Source organism: Perca fluviatilis, chromosome 11 (assembly GCF_010015445.1).
Source record: "Perca fluviatilis chromosome 11, GENO_Pfluv_1.0, whole genome shotgun sequence".
NCBI classification, from domain to species: Eukaryota; Metazoa; Chordata; class Actinopteri; order Perciformes; family Percidae; genus Perca; species Perca fluviatilis.
The window spans coordinates 27,805,541-27,820,676 of NC_053122.1; the positions used below are offsets into that span (position 1 = coordinate 27,805,541).

The 15,136-nt window shown below is 42.4% G+C and overlaps 1 protein-coding gene across 2 annotated transcripts in view; it reads left to right on the forward strand.

Annotated features, from left to right (window-relative positions):
- The window catches only part of epha4b (eph receptor A4b), a 99,127-nt gene that overhangs the window by 66,549 nt on the left and 17,442 nt on the right, over positions 1-15,136 (forward strand). For both annotated transcript variants that reach the window (XM_039815853.1, XM_039815854.1), the window contains exons 11-13: positions 11,646-11,713; positions 12,486-12,611; positions 12,731-12,916. In XM_039815853.1, the coding sequence (XP_039671787.1) occupies positions 11,646-11,713; positions 12,486-12,611; positions 12,731-12,916 (380 nt within the window). The remainder of the gene's footprint in view (positions 1-11,645; positions 11,714-12,485; positions 12,612-12,730; positions 12,917-15,136) is intronic.

Consider the following 15,136-nt stretch of genomic DNA (forward strand, 5'->3'; position numbering starts at 1 on the left):
TCGGGGCTTTTTGTCCTCCTGGGGGTGGGGTGGGGGGGTGCTTTGGCTGGCGTGCCGGCAGGTGCGAGCGATGGGAAGCTAGCGAGCGACTGGCGTCGCCGTGGACTCAGCAGATGGCCTTTCACTCAAAACGCGTCCCCCCCCCCCCCTTCGGTCCTCACTTTCTCTCACTCCTTGTTGAACGTGTTACTGTGTGTAGGTGAGTGTGTGCGCGCCTCTGTTTTGTCGGCAGTCTTATAACTCTCCAGCCACGCAGCCATCTTCTTTTCTGAATAGCTGCGGGCTTTGGTGGTACGCCAGATTCCCGACAGGTTTTTTTTTTTTTTTTTCTGCGCTCATGTTTTTAATGTGGGAGATTTGGTGAGAAGTCAGTGTGAAGTTGTTCCATGTGGGCAATATGATGCCTGTTTTGTCGTTTATTTTTTTTTTTTTCCTAAGCCGTCTCATCTGCTATATGTCTCAATGTCTGCCTTTATTGAGTGCATCTGTTGTCAGAGCTGGAGATATTCAGCAGGGAGTCAAAGGCAATCTGTTAAAAGAAAATGTCGGGAAAATCTTAAAATAATAAGATGTACGGTTATTTACTAAAGCAAGGTTTCTTTTTCATCCACGACAAAAAGAAGACAGAACTTTACACAGGTCAATCGTCCAAGCCTAGATTTACTATAGGGAGAAACACGTCCTTTTCTGGGAAGAGTTTGGAATGATAGAGAGCGAAAGCCACAGAGGAAAGTGTGATGTCATTATAGCGTTGCAGATAGACTTCTCGGGTCTTGCTAATAGAGAGCGTTAACAGCCTCTACCTTTTGAACACAACAGCGTGTTCTGCGGATGTGCGTGTTTGTGCGCGTAAGCTCTTTTACCTCCGCAGCATCTGTCGTAGCAGCCCTGGGTTATCCTTAAAAACTTAATGAGACAAAAGAGGAGAGGGAAGATTAAAAAAAAAAAATACAGCAGCACTGATGAAAACATGCTGTTGAGAGAGGAGAGAGTGGAGTTAAGAGGTAACGAGAGAAAGAGACTTGTGAGAAACTGAAGAACACTAATTGAGTGTGTGTGTGTGTGTGTGTGTGTGTGTATGCGCGTGTGTGTGTGTGTCACACCAAAAGACTACAATCTGTGATTTTTTTTTTTTAAATCCCAGATGTGAGAAAGAATAAAAATAAATGTTTTCCACAAAATAAAAATTTGAAGAAAAAAAAAACAGTAATAAAAGGCACAAAAATAATAGCCCCATGTTCGCCAAATGGTACTTGTGGTGAATATAGTGGAGGTAAAAGCAGCCGATGCATTCCCTTCCCTGTGGGTGGTGTTGATCTGTTTGCTTGATAATAGTTCTAATAATGATTTGGCAGCCTGGGCGATTCTGTGTATCTGAAACAAAACAGGCCCGTACTGGGAGGTGAATGTGTGCATGTGTGCGATGAGGATGCGAGTGTGTTATTAGACAGATTTGTATGTGTTGCTCGGATGCTGGTGCTTTCAATGAACGCGGCAGAGCTGTAGGGTGTAGCTGAATACAGCGTTGTCTGCAGAATGCCTACATAGTAGCATGCAAACAGTGCAATAATAGCAGCTATAGCTGCCGCAGGTGCAAAACTATTTCACACGGGCTTCATGCAAATGAGCAGATGTTGCCGTGGGATTGATCAAATGTCCTATAAACATCAGAATTAAAAAAATACTGTTTTCGGTAGGGTTTTTTTTAAAGTTTATAGCGCGTTTTAATAAATTTGTCAGATCCACACACACACACACACACACACAGAAGAGCGCATATTACGATCGTGACCTAATCAAGTTGAGTCGGCGTAGCAACATCGTTAAGGGAATTAGTTTCACACTGATCTGTTAGCGAATGTAAAGATACACTTCACCTAATGGTACAGGTGACATGCTCCTCTGCGTGGTCTCTCTCACGCTCTCCCTCCTCTCCTACTTGACCTTTTCCCCAGGTTGTAAAAAAAAAAAAAAAAGGTCTGCTACATTACGCCAATTACCGCAGATCTGCGCCCGACCTCACTGCTCCCCCCTTCATTTCCTTTCCTTTTTCCTTTCCTTTCCCTTTCCTTCCATTACCACTCTCTTTAATGAGCAGGAGCTAAATGAAATGTTTCCAAACAGGTTGTTAATGAAACATGGACAGATTTATCACTCGTAAGTCTTCAGCTAATCATTTTCCCTTCCTAATAATTGGCCCGAGCTGAGTAAATCTTTTTACACTGTGGTCAGAGAGTGCTGAGCCACTGCCAGACACGTCCGAGATGGAGAGAGAGAGATGGAGAGAGAGAGAGAGAGAGAGAGAGAGAGAGAGAGAGAGAGAGAGAGAGAGAAAATCATACTCACTTGTGTTCCTGAGAGGTTTTTTTTAATGCTGTTTTGACTCTTAATTAGCCACAATAATCTTTTATGAAACTCAGAGTTTATCAGCGCCTGAGCAGTGAACGTGTTTTGTTTTTTTGTTTTTTCGGGTCGGTGAGTGAAGCGTAATTTTGCTGTGAAATAATGAGAGTGAATTTAAAATATTGATTTAATTCCCAGTAATTATTTTTTTTTAATTTAATAGCTTGATATTAAATGGAATCACCATTATCATGAGTAATGATTAGAGCAGATACCCACAGCAGGGTGTGCGTGCGTGCGTGCGTGTGTGTGTGTGTGTGTGCGCGCGTGTGTGTAGAGTGGGTGGCGGAGAAAGAGTCATTTCATTGTGTCATGCCGGAGGGGTGACTAATGATTTACTGATTTCATTTTTCTAGTCATTCTGATTAGCAGGGGGAAAATAATGCGGAGAGACAGGAAATAAAAAGAGGAGAGGAGGGGAGAGGAAACATATTATTTTTCTGTGCGAATGATCCCCTCTGACTCTTCCTTGTCTCGGAGCATATCAATTTCTCCTCCCGTCTCCGAGCCGCCAGCCGGCCTCTAATCCTATAAAAAGGTGGCCAGTCATATAAAACAAACTGGGCGACACCAGGAAGCTCTGAACTACGCACACTTTATTAGCTCTCAAACACGTCTCACGTTAACGTTAGTCCAAGGTTATTCATCGCATGAAGACAAACAAGTCTCTCTTATCTGCCGTCTCTCCTTCTGTCGGCAAGACATCATCGTCCGCACACAACTTGGGTTTGTCTTTGTCTCTTTTGTCCCACTTTGTTTCAAGGTTGCTCCACCATCCATATTTACCTCGTCTCTGCAGCCTTTCCCTGCCTGTAGCGCATCACCTTTTATCCTGTCCTGCCAAGGTTTCACCTCGTTTGATCCCCTCTTTGCATTCCTCTTCTTCTCTGTCACCAGGTTCTCTCCATTTCCCTACATTTTGTCCTTTCTTCAATTTTTCTGCTTCACACCTCCATACTTACCCTCTTTCTCTCTTTTTTTTTTTTCCTTTCTTTCCCCCTCTGATTCAGATATGGACTCTAGTGGCTCAGCAGTAGGGCTGGGTATCGCCGTTTGGAACCAATACCGGTACTGATAACTGGAATTTGAGATCAGTTCCTGAGCGCTACTTTTTTTTCAAATACCAATTTTACAAAATCCATTGTAACAAAAAGAAATTACACTATGGTACAATTGTTTTACATTACAGTTAAAAAAATAAAAAATAATGGTTAGCACAGTGTAGTCAAACCTCTCAAAATACAACACACACACACACACACACACACACAACACACACACACACACGCAAGATCTGTTTTTGTGCACAATGTAGTGTTTTTCCTGCATGACTCTACAACATGTAGACAGCCAATCACAAGCATTATTAGATCTTGGTACAAGCATGCTGCGTGCTTATTGGCTCACTGACATTGATTAGTTTTAGTCCGTATGTTTTACAGAAAAATACTTCACACATCTACAACGTGAGACAGGTGCAGGTCAAAGAAAACTCACACTCACACTGTGCAACATTTTGCCTGAAGATGGTCTAGTAGCGAAACGTTGCCTACTATTAAACTTTATATCTTTTTTTGCAAGTTAGACAGCGTGCCGGAGTTTTCTTTGCAGTCCTTGTGTTTTGAAATTTGGTATTGAACGACGAGGCATTTTTAGATACTCGATAATATGTAGGCAATTGGGTCGGTGCCTAATAAGTATCGAAGATTGGTACCCAGCTCTGGACAGCAGACACTTTTCACGAGAGAACTTGTGAGGCTGTTACGGCTTTAAATACACGATATGGGAGAACCCAGTAGAGTGTTGACGTGCTGACGTTGTTGATGTGTGACGGAGGTGATTCTCTTGCCCCAGCAAAACTAACATGACAATCACCGAGTGCTGGTTTTAATCATCATGATCTCCTTATAGCCTGGAGTTAGACTGAGGGGGGAATGGGAGCAGCAACAGAGCTTGAGGCTAAACAGACCAATAAATGAAGACTTGGCACACTAGTGACAGTATCAGAACAAGGACACGGCTCGCTTTGTCGCACGTTATATCATGTTTTTTAAAAGGTTTTACAAAATCCGGCTGATTCACAATGTGTTTTTTAATACACAACATGGACCACCTTTGACTTGCTACGAGACAACTGCATCTATCTTTAGGTCTCAAGATTGAAAAGCTTGTGCGAGCCACATGCTCACACAATGTGTGCAGTGAAATGTGTGCGTCTTGACTCGGTGTTAAAAAGGCAAGTGTGCAACATTTAGCACAAGAATAAGCATAAAGCATAAACGTCTCTGTGCGTGCTCGTAGCACGAGCGGCGCCCGCGGAGGCCCGTGGCCCGGTGTCACGCGCGAGTATCCTTTCTCTTACTCTCCTCCACAAGGAGCTACGTGCTGATAGTGTTGCTCTGTCCTTCTTAATCCTCGACCCATGCAGCCAATATTTAGTCTCCATCCCTCGCCGTGTTTCAGTCATCTTCTCTCCTGCACATGCAGCCAGCATCCCTGTTGTAAGATTCGAGATCTCCTTCTTGTTTGCTTCCATTTTTACTCACTCCATTTCCATTTGGCGCTCTTTGTTTTCTCCTCATAATGTCTTTTCTCTCTCCCTTTTTTTAATCTTCAGCTCCTGTTGTAGTAGAACACACACTGCCTCAAACCTCTTTCTGTCCACTTCCCTTCGCGTTTCTGTTCCTCTATGGCTGCCTCCCCGTCTCTCCTCGCTCTTCCCCTCCATCTGATTGCTTGTTAGTTGGTATGCAGGCTTGGACCCCCATTGTGCGTTCTTGCCTGTCAGCACTCTCTTTCTCCATCTCCCTCTCCACCTCTATTTCAGAGTGTCCACTATTTCTATATATACGTATATAAATAAAAAAAAAAACAGCACTAACAAAAAGAGAGCAGAGGACAGAGCCTGTTGAGGGGAGGATAAATAGGTGGAAACAAGAGGAAGGAAAAAAAGGATATGTGGGCTATTGGAAAGGGGGATGTTTTTATTTAAAGGAAGAATTAAAAAGAATGTAACACCCTAGAGAGATAAAGGGCAGGAAGGGAGTGGAAAACAGGGGTTGGGCTACGGCGGCGATAATTTATGGATGGAGTTCTATGAAGGTGGGAGCTTGCTAGCAGAATGACAAATGGGTCTCGAGTGACAGAGTATTATATTAAAAAGTAAATTGATATGCAAATGTGGAGTGTGTGGCTTTGGAGGACAGGGATAGCCTGTTGTCCTCACTGAAGTGGAACAGAGAGAGGCAGAGAGAAAGGTGAGAGCCCCGGTGTGATAGTGATATCGCAGTCCATTAAAGTGTGTGTTTTTGCGTGATCGGCGCAGGTGTGTGTACTCTAAATCTGCAGGAATATGCAGCTGTGTGTGCGGGGTTGTGCGTTTACTGCATGAAACAGTACAGTGCAATTAGATGGCAGCTAAATGGAACAATGATTCCTCCCACAGTGACAGACAGAGTGCTAACTTTACACGGCAGAGTAAAGAAGCAGCCAGTGGCGACGTGAGGAGGACTATCTCATTACAAAGTCTAATCCGGCTCAAGAGGCTATGAACGCTCATAGTGTAAAGTAAAAACCTGTGGCGTCCAAACGAAAAGCAGACGACTAGCCGCACAACAAGGCTAACGTGGTGACCATAACAGTCATTTCTGCAGTTGCCACACCAAAGCCATTTTGGGCAAATATGCACAACAAGCAACTACAGAATATGCTTAACGCTGCATTTAGGGCCTACTTCTAACTAGCTTTGCTAAATTCGTTGTGGAGGAAACAAGTTGCAAGTTGTTGCCTGGATTACAAGCACTGACAGCATTTTTTATTTTTTTTGCACAATCCAGGAAGAGACATTCCTGTACAGTTGGTTTACAAAGCACAGGACTTTGATACCAGAGTATCTTACATGTTGTTAGGCTTATAGGTTAACAAACTAGCCTGGAGTAAATGACAAAAAACAGCAGCCACACATGAATAAAGATTTTAAAAAGGAAATGTATGTGTGAACTTAAAGGTCCTATGACATGCTGCTCTTTGGATGCTTTTATATAGGCCTTAGTGGTCCCCTAATACTGTATCTGAAGTCTCTTTTATATAGACCTTAGTGGTCCCCTAATACTGTATCTGAAGTCTCTTTTATATAGGCCTTAGTGGTCCCCTAATACTGTATCTGAAGTCTCTTTTATATAGGCCTTAGTGGTCCCCTAATACTGTATCTGAAGTCTCTCTTTTATATAGGCCTTAGTGGTCCCCTATAATACTGTATCTGAAGTCTCTTTTATATATGGGCCTTAGTGGTCCCCTAATACTGTATCTGAAGTCTCTTTTTATATAGACCTTAGTGGTCCCCTAATACTGTATCTGAAGTCTCTTTTATATAGGGCCTTAGTGGTCCCCTAATACTGTATCTGAAGTCTCTTTTTTTAAGGCCCTTTGGGCCCCTTTTTTATTTTTTTAATACTGTATCTGAAGTCTCTTTTATATAGGCCTTGGTGGTCCCCTAATACTGTATCTGAAGTCTCTTTTATATAGGCCTTAGTGGTCCCCTAATACTGTATCTGAAGTCTCTTTTATATAGGTCTTAGTGGTCCCCTAATACTGTATCTGAAGTCTCTTTTATATAGCCCTTAGTGGTCCCCTAATACTGTATCTGAAGTCTCTTTTATATAGGTCTTAGTGGTCCCCTAATACTGTATCTGAAGTCTCTTTTATATAGACCTTGGTGGTCCCCTAATACTGTATCTGAAGTCTCTTTTATATAGGCCTTGGTGGTCCCCTAATACTGTATCTGAAGTCTCTTTTATATAGGCCTTGGTGGTCCCCTAATACTGTATCTGAAGTCTCTTTTATATAGGCCTTAGTGGTCCCCTAATACTGTATCTGAAGTCTCTTTTATATAGGTCTTAGTGGTCCCCTAATACTGTATCTGAAGTCTCTTTTATATAGGCCTTAGTGGTCCCCTAATACTGTATCTGAAGTCTCTTTTATATAGGCCTTAGTGGTCCCCTAATACTGTATCTGAAGTCTCTTTTATATAGGCCTTAGTGGTCCCCTAATACTGTATCTGAAGTCTCTTTTATATAGGCCTTAGTGGTCCCCTAATACTGTATCTGAAGTCTCTTTTATATAGGCCTTGGTGGTCCCCTAATACTGTATCTGAAGTCTCTTTTATATAGGCCTTGGTGGTCCCCTAATACTGTATCTGAAGTCTCTTTTACATAGGCCTTAGTGGTCCCCTAATACTGTATCTGAAGTCTCTTTTATATAGACCTTAGTGGTCCCCTAATACTGTATCTGAAGTCTCTTTTATATAGACCTTAGTGGTCCCCTAATACTGTATCTGAAGTCTCTTTTATATAGGTCTTAGTGGCAGAATTATAACCACTACGAGCCAGTCCCACAATGAGCTTTCCTCAGGATGTGCCATTTCTGTGTGCCAATTCCTGAACGCCTGAGAAGTTGTTTGCTTTTTCTCCGCCAGTCATCATGATTCGGTCTAACAACTGCCAGTGTCATTCATATACTGATCAGCATTCACGAGGTGCTTTGCATTGACTATTTATGGTTAAAAATGGGCGTGTACAGGCCCGGATAAGAGGCTGAGCCACGTACACACACTTGTAGGTAATCTCTGATTTATAAAGGGAACAGTGCTTACAGAGGTTTTATAAATCTTTTTTTGGCGTATGCCATTTTGGGTTTTTGGGCGTACATACACTTATAGTAAGGATCCTACGCACAGTTTTATAAATGAGACCCCTGGGCGGGCAAAGCAGAGAAAGGGGAGGTAACCTTGCTCCTTATGACCTCATAAGGAGGAGATTCCAGATCGGCCCATCTGAGCTTTCATTTTCTCAAAGACAGAGCAGGATACCCAGGGCTCGGTTTACACCTATCGCCATTTCTAGCCACTGGGGGACCATAGGCAGGCTGGGGGAACTCATATTAATGTTAAAAAACCTCATAAAGTGAAATGTATGGTAAATTAGCGGTCAGGTGATGCGTACATTAGTCATGAATAAATTATGTAAAAAAATGTATAAATGACTCATTCTTGACAAAAGGCAAACGAGCCTTGTGCGTGCGCACATTTGAATAATGTCGGGCTGTAAACAGGTTCAGGCTTTTAAAAAGCTGTTGATCAAAATGTACTTGTCGGGCTCTACAGCTCTAGTCACAACACGTAAATGGACTGAGGCCTACACTATAATTATATTCCAAGGTGTTTGTGTTGATGTTGTTGTTAAATTGAGATTCCACTGTAATTACGAAACAACATATATATATATATATATATATATATATATATATATATATATATATATATATATATATATATATATTTGGGATTACCATTGTTTGAATTGAATCGGTTAATAACATGTGTACCGATTCAACCGTTCTCTGGGATATGTTTTCATGCTAATCCAATGTGACCAGTTTTAGCGCAAACTGCTAATTAGCTTATAACGCTGGTCGTCGGGGCACGGGTAAAGTAAAAAGAAATATAAGCTAGTTAGCGGTTTAGGCTAAAACTGGTCACATTCGATTAGCATGAAAACAAATCCCAGAGAACAGTCGACTCGGTACACGTGTTATTAACCCCTAGGTTCATTTTGCGCCGGATTTCTCCTTTAATGACGTAAATTTAAAAACCGTAACATTTTAAAACATTTAACCTTTTTTAGAAAACAGGGTTGATTCCCTACATGTGTTCTATAATGTATCTTGGATGAATTATATATATATCTTACAAAGAAGTAATACAACATACAACATAATGTATATTACAATATAACTGAAGCCAGCACAAAGCTAAATGTTGGTGTAAAGCTGTTCCTCCAAAGAGTGATGGCTGGGTATTGATCAGGAAAAGCCTTTTTAGAGAATATTTTTGACAAAAAGTGGACCGTTTACAAGCTGAAGAAGCAGCCTAATTGGAACAACTGCAAATGAGAATAATCCTTATAAATGTGTGATTGCCCTATGACGACTATTTGTTCCGTTACGTTGTTTTTGTACCGCCTGCCACATGTTCCCATTTTCAAATAAGTTTCTTTGTAATACCCGTGGCATTGGAAAATGGCTTCCACGTTGTCCTCCTGAGTCCAGTCCTAGACTCTTTCATAGATGAGTTACAGGTCAGATGCATTGAGTTGAAGGTATTAAATAAAATACGTATTTCAAACACTCACAGAGACACAGCTGTCGGGAAGCCACAGCCATGTCAGGTTTGGTGCCATGTTTAAGACTCCAGCGCTAATGATTCATGACACTTCTAACTGAAGAGGAGGAATGAGTTGCTCAGTAATTACTATGGAAATGTGTTCATTTCCCATCAGACACACACACGCACACACACACACACACGCAGCCATGCACCCGTAGAGACATACACACACTAACTACAGATACACATCCAGCAGTGATGGGGAAGTGTTTCGAACGTGGGTTTTGCAGGATTACGCGTGTGTGTTCGTGTGTCTGTGTGTGTCTGTGTGTGGGTGTGTACGCCCCCACAGGACTATCACAGTTGGAGCAGAGGTGTGACCCATGTCCCCATTCCGCATATGCTCTAAGCACATGCCCCAAAGCGCTGTGTGTGTGCGTGCGTGTGTGTTTGTGTGTCAAGGGGGTAATGATAGTCCCTTGGTGTTTGACTGGCTTGAGCCCAGCTGATAACCAGGTGGGGCCCAAAGAACATTATGCCCCCCCTCTCCTTATCCCCAAATACCAGCAACCAGTCTCTACCCGTGTGTGTTTGTGTGTGTGTGTATATATTCCCAAGACATCCTATTGATGTCTGGGTTATACCATGCATTCAGCTGTGTAAAATCAACACAAGGATTAAACACCAAATGACTGAGATTTACTGAGCCTAGCGAGACCCCACCTTTCTCCATTTCTGTCGCTGTTAGTCTCTCATCCTTACGCTTTACTCCGTTTCTTTTCCACTCCTCTCTTTTATTATTTTTCGTCTGTTTTCTTTCTAAATCCAACTTTGCTTGCTACGGTATTTCTTTCCGTCTCCTTTTCTCGTCTGCCCTCCTCCACTCTGCTTCTTTAAATCAAATGTGCTGCTGATTCCCAGTTACTCTTGGCTCTTAGCCCAAATCAATTTATCTTCATGATGGACGGACATAACCTACTGGTTGCTGCTTTACCTGTACAACAGTCAAGGACTGGATGAGATGGAAAAAGAGGAGAGAGGGCTGTAGTATTTACGTCGTGTTTAGTAACTCGTCATATGAAACTTTTATGTTTTTTGTCCTAAAATGTTTGTGCTGAATTTAAAAGATCCGTAAATCTCAGCGACAGTGTTATGGGTGATCAGGGGATGTTAAAACACCGTTTGAGGCGAAAGCTCGACAAAGTGGAAAGAAAATACACTGACACAATTATATGACACAAGAACACACGCATACACACTCACACTCACTATCTCTCTCTCTCTCTCTCACACACACACACACACACACACACACACACACACACACACAGCATCCCCCATTGAGGTTTGTAAAACACTTCCTCACAGCTGGACGGCAGGATTGAGTTGATCAATGTGTCAATATTTTGTCTTGATCGTTGGACTGACCCACCCTGCAGGGTGTGTGCCTTTGGGCACAGTGGGGTGGGGAAAGGGAATAGCGGTTTGTTTATGTGTGTGTGTGTGTGTGTGTGTGTGTGTGTGTGTGTGTGTGTGTGTGTGTGTGTGTGTGTGTGTGTGTGTGTGTGTGTGAAGAATGATAATATTGAAGGCAGTGGTGAACGGCCAGAGGGGTCCATAGATGGGTAAATAGAGGAGTGCATTAATAGATCCGCCTCTCTCGGGACATCTATGCACACACACACACACACACACACACACACACACACACACACACACACACACACACACACACACACACACAGGCAGTGTAGAATTGACTGGTAAACGCAGAGAAAAAGAGACAGTTTTAGTTTTTTTCGTCCAGGCTTTCACAGGAGTGGGCATGTACTGTAGAAACAATAGGAAATCGCTAGTTGTTCATACACTCAGCTCGCAATGCAGAGTGCAGCACAGGATTCTCCTGGAAAGATTATAATGTACAATGTAATATATCAAACACCTGTGTGGAATTGCACACACACACTTAAGGGTATGGTCTTTCATAGACGTGCCATGAAGCTATATTGGTTATCTGTGCTGGTGGTAAAAAGTCTATGCATATACAGAATCATAATCCAGCTGTGCATTTCTTTTCCAGGCACTGTGGATATATCAAAGCCAAGCAGGACCCTGATGAAGAGAAGATGCAGTTCCAACACGGCCGAGGTAAAGACACAAACAGCATACGCACGCGTGCAGTATGTTTAACGGCTTGTATGATTATATGTTAAAATGGGAATGTTTCACTTTGTTATCATGTGATGTACCGACAATCATCACTGCAATCAGTTAACATTATAGCATGACGCATACAAATGTATTTGGTTTTTCGTTTGTCAAACTCAGTGATTTTATTTTCTAAATGTAAGTTTAAGTTCATGCAAGCAACTTCACACCATCCTAAAATGGTTGGAACACTCTAGGAGCAAAAGCACACCAAAGTGGCAACATGCTGACAATTACTGTTCGTTTATTAGCATACAGCAGTCGTGCTTTGTTGTTTGCATACCTTCAAAATGTATCATAAGTCACGGTCAGTCAGTTAGTGTACATACGTCTCCAACTTTGTAGCGCTCTCAGCTAAACTACACCACATTGTTTAAAATGTTCTTGCACTAATTTTTGCTGGCAAAAGCGTAGCTCCTTATGGGTTCCTGTCAAAATTCTGAGTCATTTTAACACCATTGCTAACAAAGTAGTTATGTGTTTAATTATGTAACCATTTGCGATGTAACAGAGCACCCACGCTCGAGCACTTATTTCAACATGCATTCACTTTTCTGAAATGTCAGCCTCCTGGGAGGAAACCAATTTCCCTAGAGGGATCAAAACCCTATTAATACTGTTAACTTTTCACAATAAATATAACTATATTTCAGTACATTTAGCAGTCATCTTTTTTTTTTCTTCCCATTTCTCCCCTTTTCCGCTCATGCAGTCAAGCTTCCAGGCAGCAGGACCTACATCCATCCTCACACTTACGAAGACCCCAACCAGGCTGTCAGGGACTTTGCCAAAGAGATCGACGCTTCCAATATTCGCATAGAGAGAGTCATTGGAGCTGGTGAGTTGGCAGTAAAACAGCAGTAGACTATAATCAATAACTCCAAAGACAGAAATAAATTCACTTGAATTCAAATTACTACTGCCTTTTTCTGTGTCTGTGTGTCTGTGTGTGTGTAGGAGAGTTTGGGGAGGTGTGCAGTGGCCGGCTGCGTGTTCAGGGAAAGAGGGAGATCTACGTGGCCATAAAGAGTCTGAAGGCGGGATACTCTGACAAACAGAGGCGGGACTTCCTGTCTGAGGCGTCCATCATGGGACAGTTTGACCACCCGAACATCATCAGGCTGGAGGGGGTCGTCACAAGATGTGAGTGATGTGTTTGGTCGCGTAACCGTTGTAGTAGTAGAAATTTGACAAATATTTGTTACAGTCAAAATATGTGTCAAACCAGTCTGGATTAAGTATTGTGGTTTTGCAGAGACATCCCAGCCTACAACTCATATCCTACAGATTAAAGAGTTTTTTGTTTGTTACAGATCCTCGCAAAAATCACATATATAATAATTAAAAAAGGTATTAAAATTTATTTTGTATTAAAAAAATTAATACAAAAATGATCATTCCCTCCAATACAGTGGATCCTATCGCAATCGCAATATCGGCCACAATAATCTCAATTAGATATTTCCCTCATATCGGGCAGCCCTACAATCCAGTATCTTCACCAGTTGGTGTCCTCATGACAGAGACTGACTGAGTCATGCGTTTTACAACATACACTTCCTGAACTCTTCCTGAAATCACAACTCATGTTAATGTATTTCACAATACCCTTGGATGTGTGACCACTGCCCACCCTGGTGTTCTATCCTAACCATTTGTCAGGAAAAAACATGATCCTCTGAGACTTTTGCCTCTCGGTTGACCGTTAATACATTTGTAACAAACCGTACACTTCGTCAAACTCGACACACAAAGTCATCTTAAATCTACAGTCTAAATGTTCATTTCCCACGCCGTACCCTCCTCTTTCCTCTCTCTGCATGTGCGCTGCACTGAGTGAGTGAGTCTGTCTCTATCACATAAGAGACTGAGAGCTGTTGGTGATGTAAATAAGAGCTGACCCCGGATCAGATAAAAGCGCCCGTTGCCACAGAAACACTTTGATGACACATGTGCGGTGTGTGCGTGTGAGCGGCCGCTGTCCCCGCTCTCAAGCGCCTTGTTTACTTTGCGTGATTGTGTTAGGCAATTAGAGCGAGTGTGTGCGCACGTAGGTTAGATAGAAACAGGCCTGTTTCGACAAGATGGCTTATTCGTTATCGCTCTCTCAATCGCACGCTCTCTGTCTCTGTCCATCTATCCCTCTCTCGTCTGATACCTCACGCTCCTGCTCTCTCTCTCTCTCTCTCTCTCTCTCTCTCAGTCAGTGTCCATCTAATCTTCTCATTCAATCGCTCCCCACTTGTCTCCTGTCCTTCTAGCACTCCCTCTCTCTCTCTCTCTCTCTCTCTCTCTCTCTCTCTCTCTCTCTCTCTCTTTGTTTCCCTTTCCTCAAACCCAGAATACGTCAGTGCTCAGCCGGCTTAATTTGAAAATATGTTTTTATTACCATTTCGGTCCTACGGCAACACTAAAGGCGCAGCTTGCTCTGTAGTTTTGGCTGATGGTTTCTGTCGACGCAATCCCCCGGAGCTCTTTACTTGACAAAATTAGTAGAAACCGCCAAAAAAAAAAAAAAAAAGGAAGGAGGAAAGCCTAGTCCTCGCTGTACTCGGAGATCCCTGCCTTTTATGACCAAACAGTTATCGTTGGAAGTCAGTTCTCATAGTATGTGAAATGGTCCGACAATTGCAAGTATTTATGTGATCACGAGCTGCAAAACCGATGTTAGGTTTTGACATTATAACCATCAGGCTGGTAAGGGGGAAGTGTACATTTCAGAGGACAGCTCTGACCCATTCTGTGATCTCTTATTTTAAATGTCCAAATAGGTGATCACCAATACTGTTGATTCTGCGGTGCAGCAGTGCCTGATTAACAGGTAGCATTTATGCCCCGCGATCAAATCTCTATTTTCTGCTCATTCAGATTATTACACGACAGACGACAGGAACAGACACAATATCTCAACGCTAACAAGTACATTGCGAGTTTGTCTGTATTAAAACTCAATATAGGTGATCTATGAGCGTAGAAAGCAGAAGTGGAGAGAATGTAGTCTTTTTTTTTTCTTCGTTGTTCAGGGGTTTTAGTGTGTGTTAGTCTTTGCAAAAATGACCAGAAAATGCAAGTGTGGACGCACATCCAAATCGGTGTGAGAGTCCCGTACAGTAAACAGGAAACATCACTGCCTCTATCGCTGCCACAAGAAAGTTTTATAGCACTATGAGGGTAAAAAAAAAAGGAAACACAAGCACCAAACTACCCAGGAGTGTGTGTAACAGCTGACTGTTTCCTGCATCAACAAAAGCACAGTCCCTCCGTCTCTTTTCGCGCTCTTTTTCTCCGTGAAATGAAGCTGCCTTCAAGTGCGGTCGGAAACGTCGAAATCTGTAAACGATCTGACGGAAAACAATAATTGTG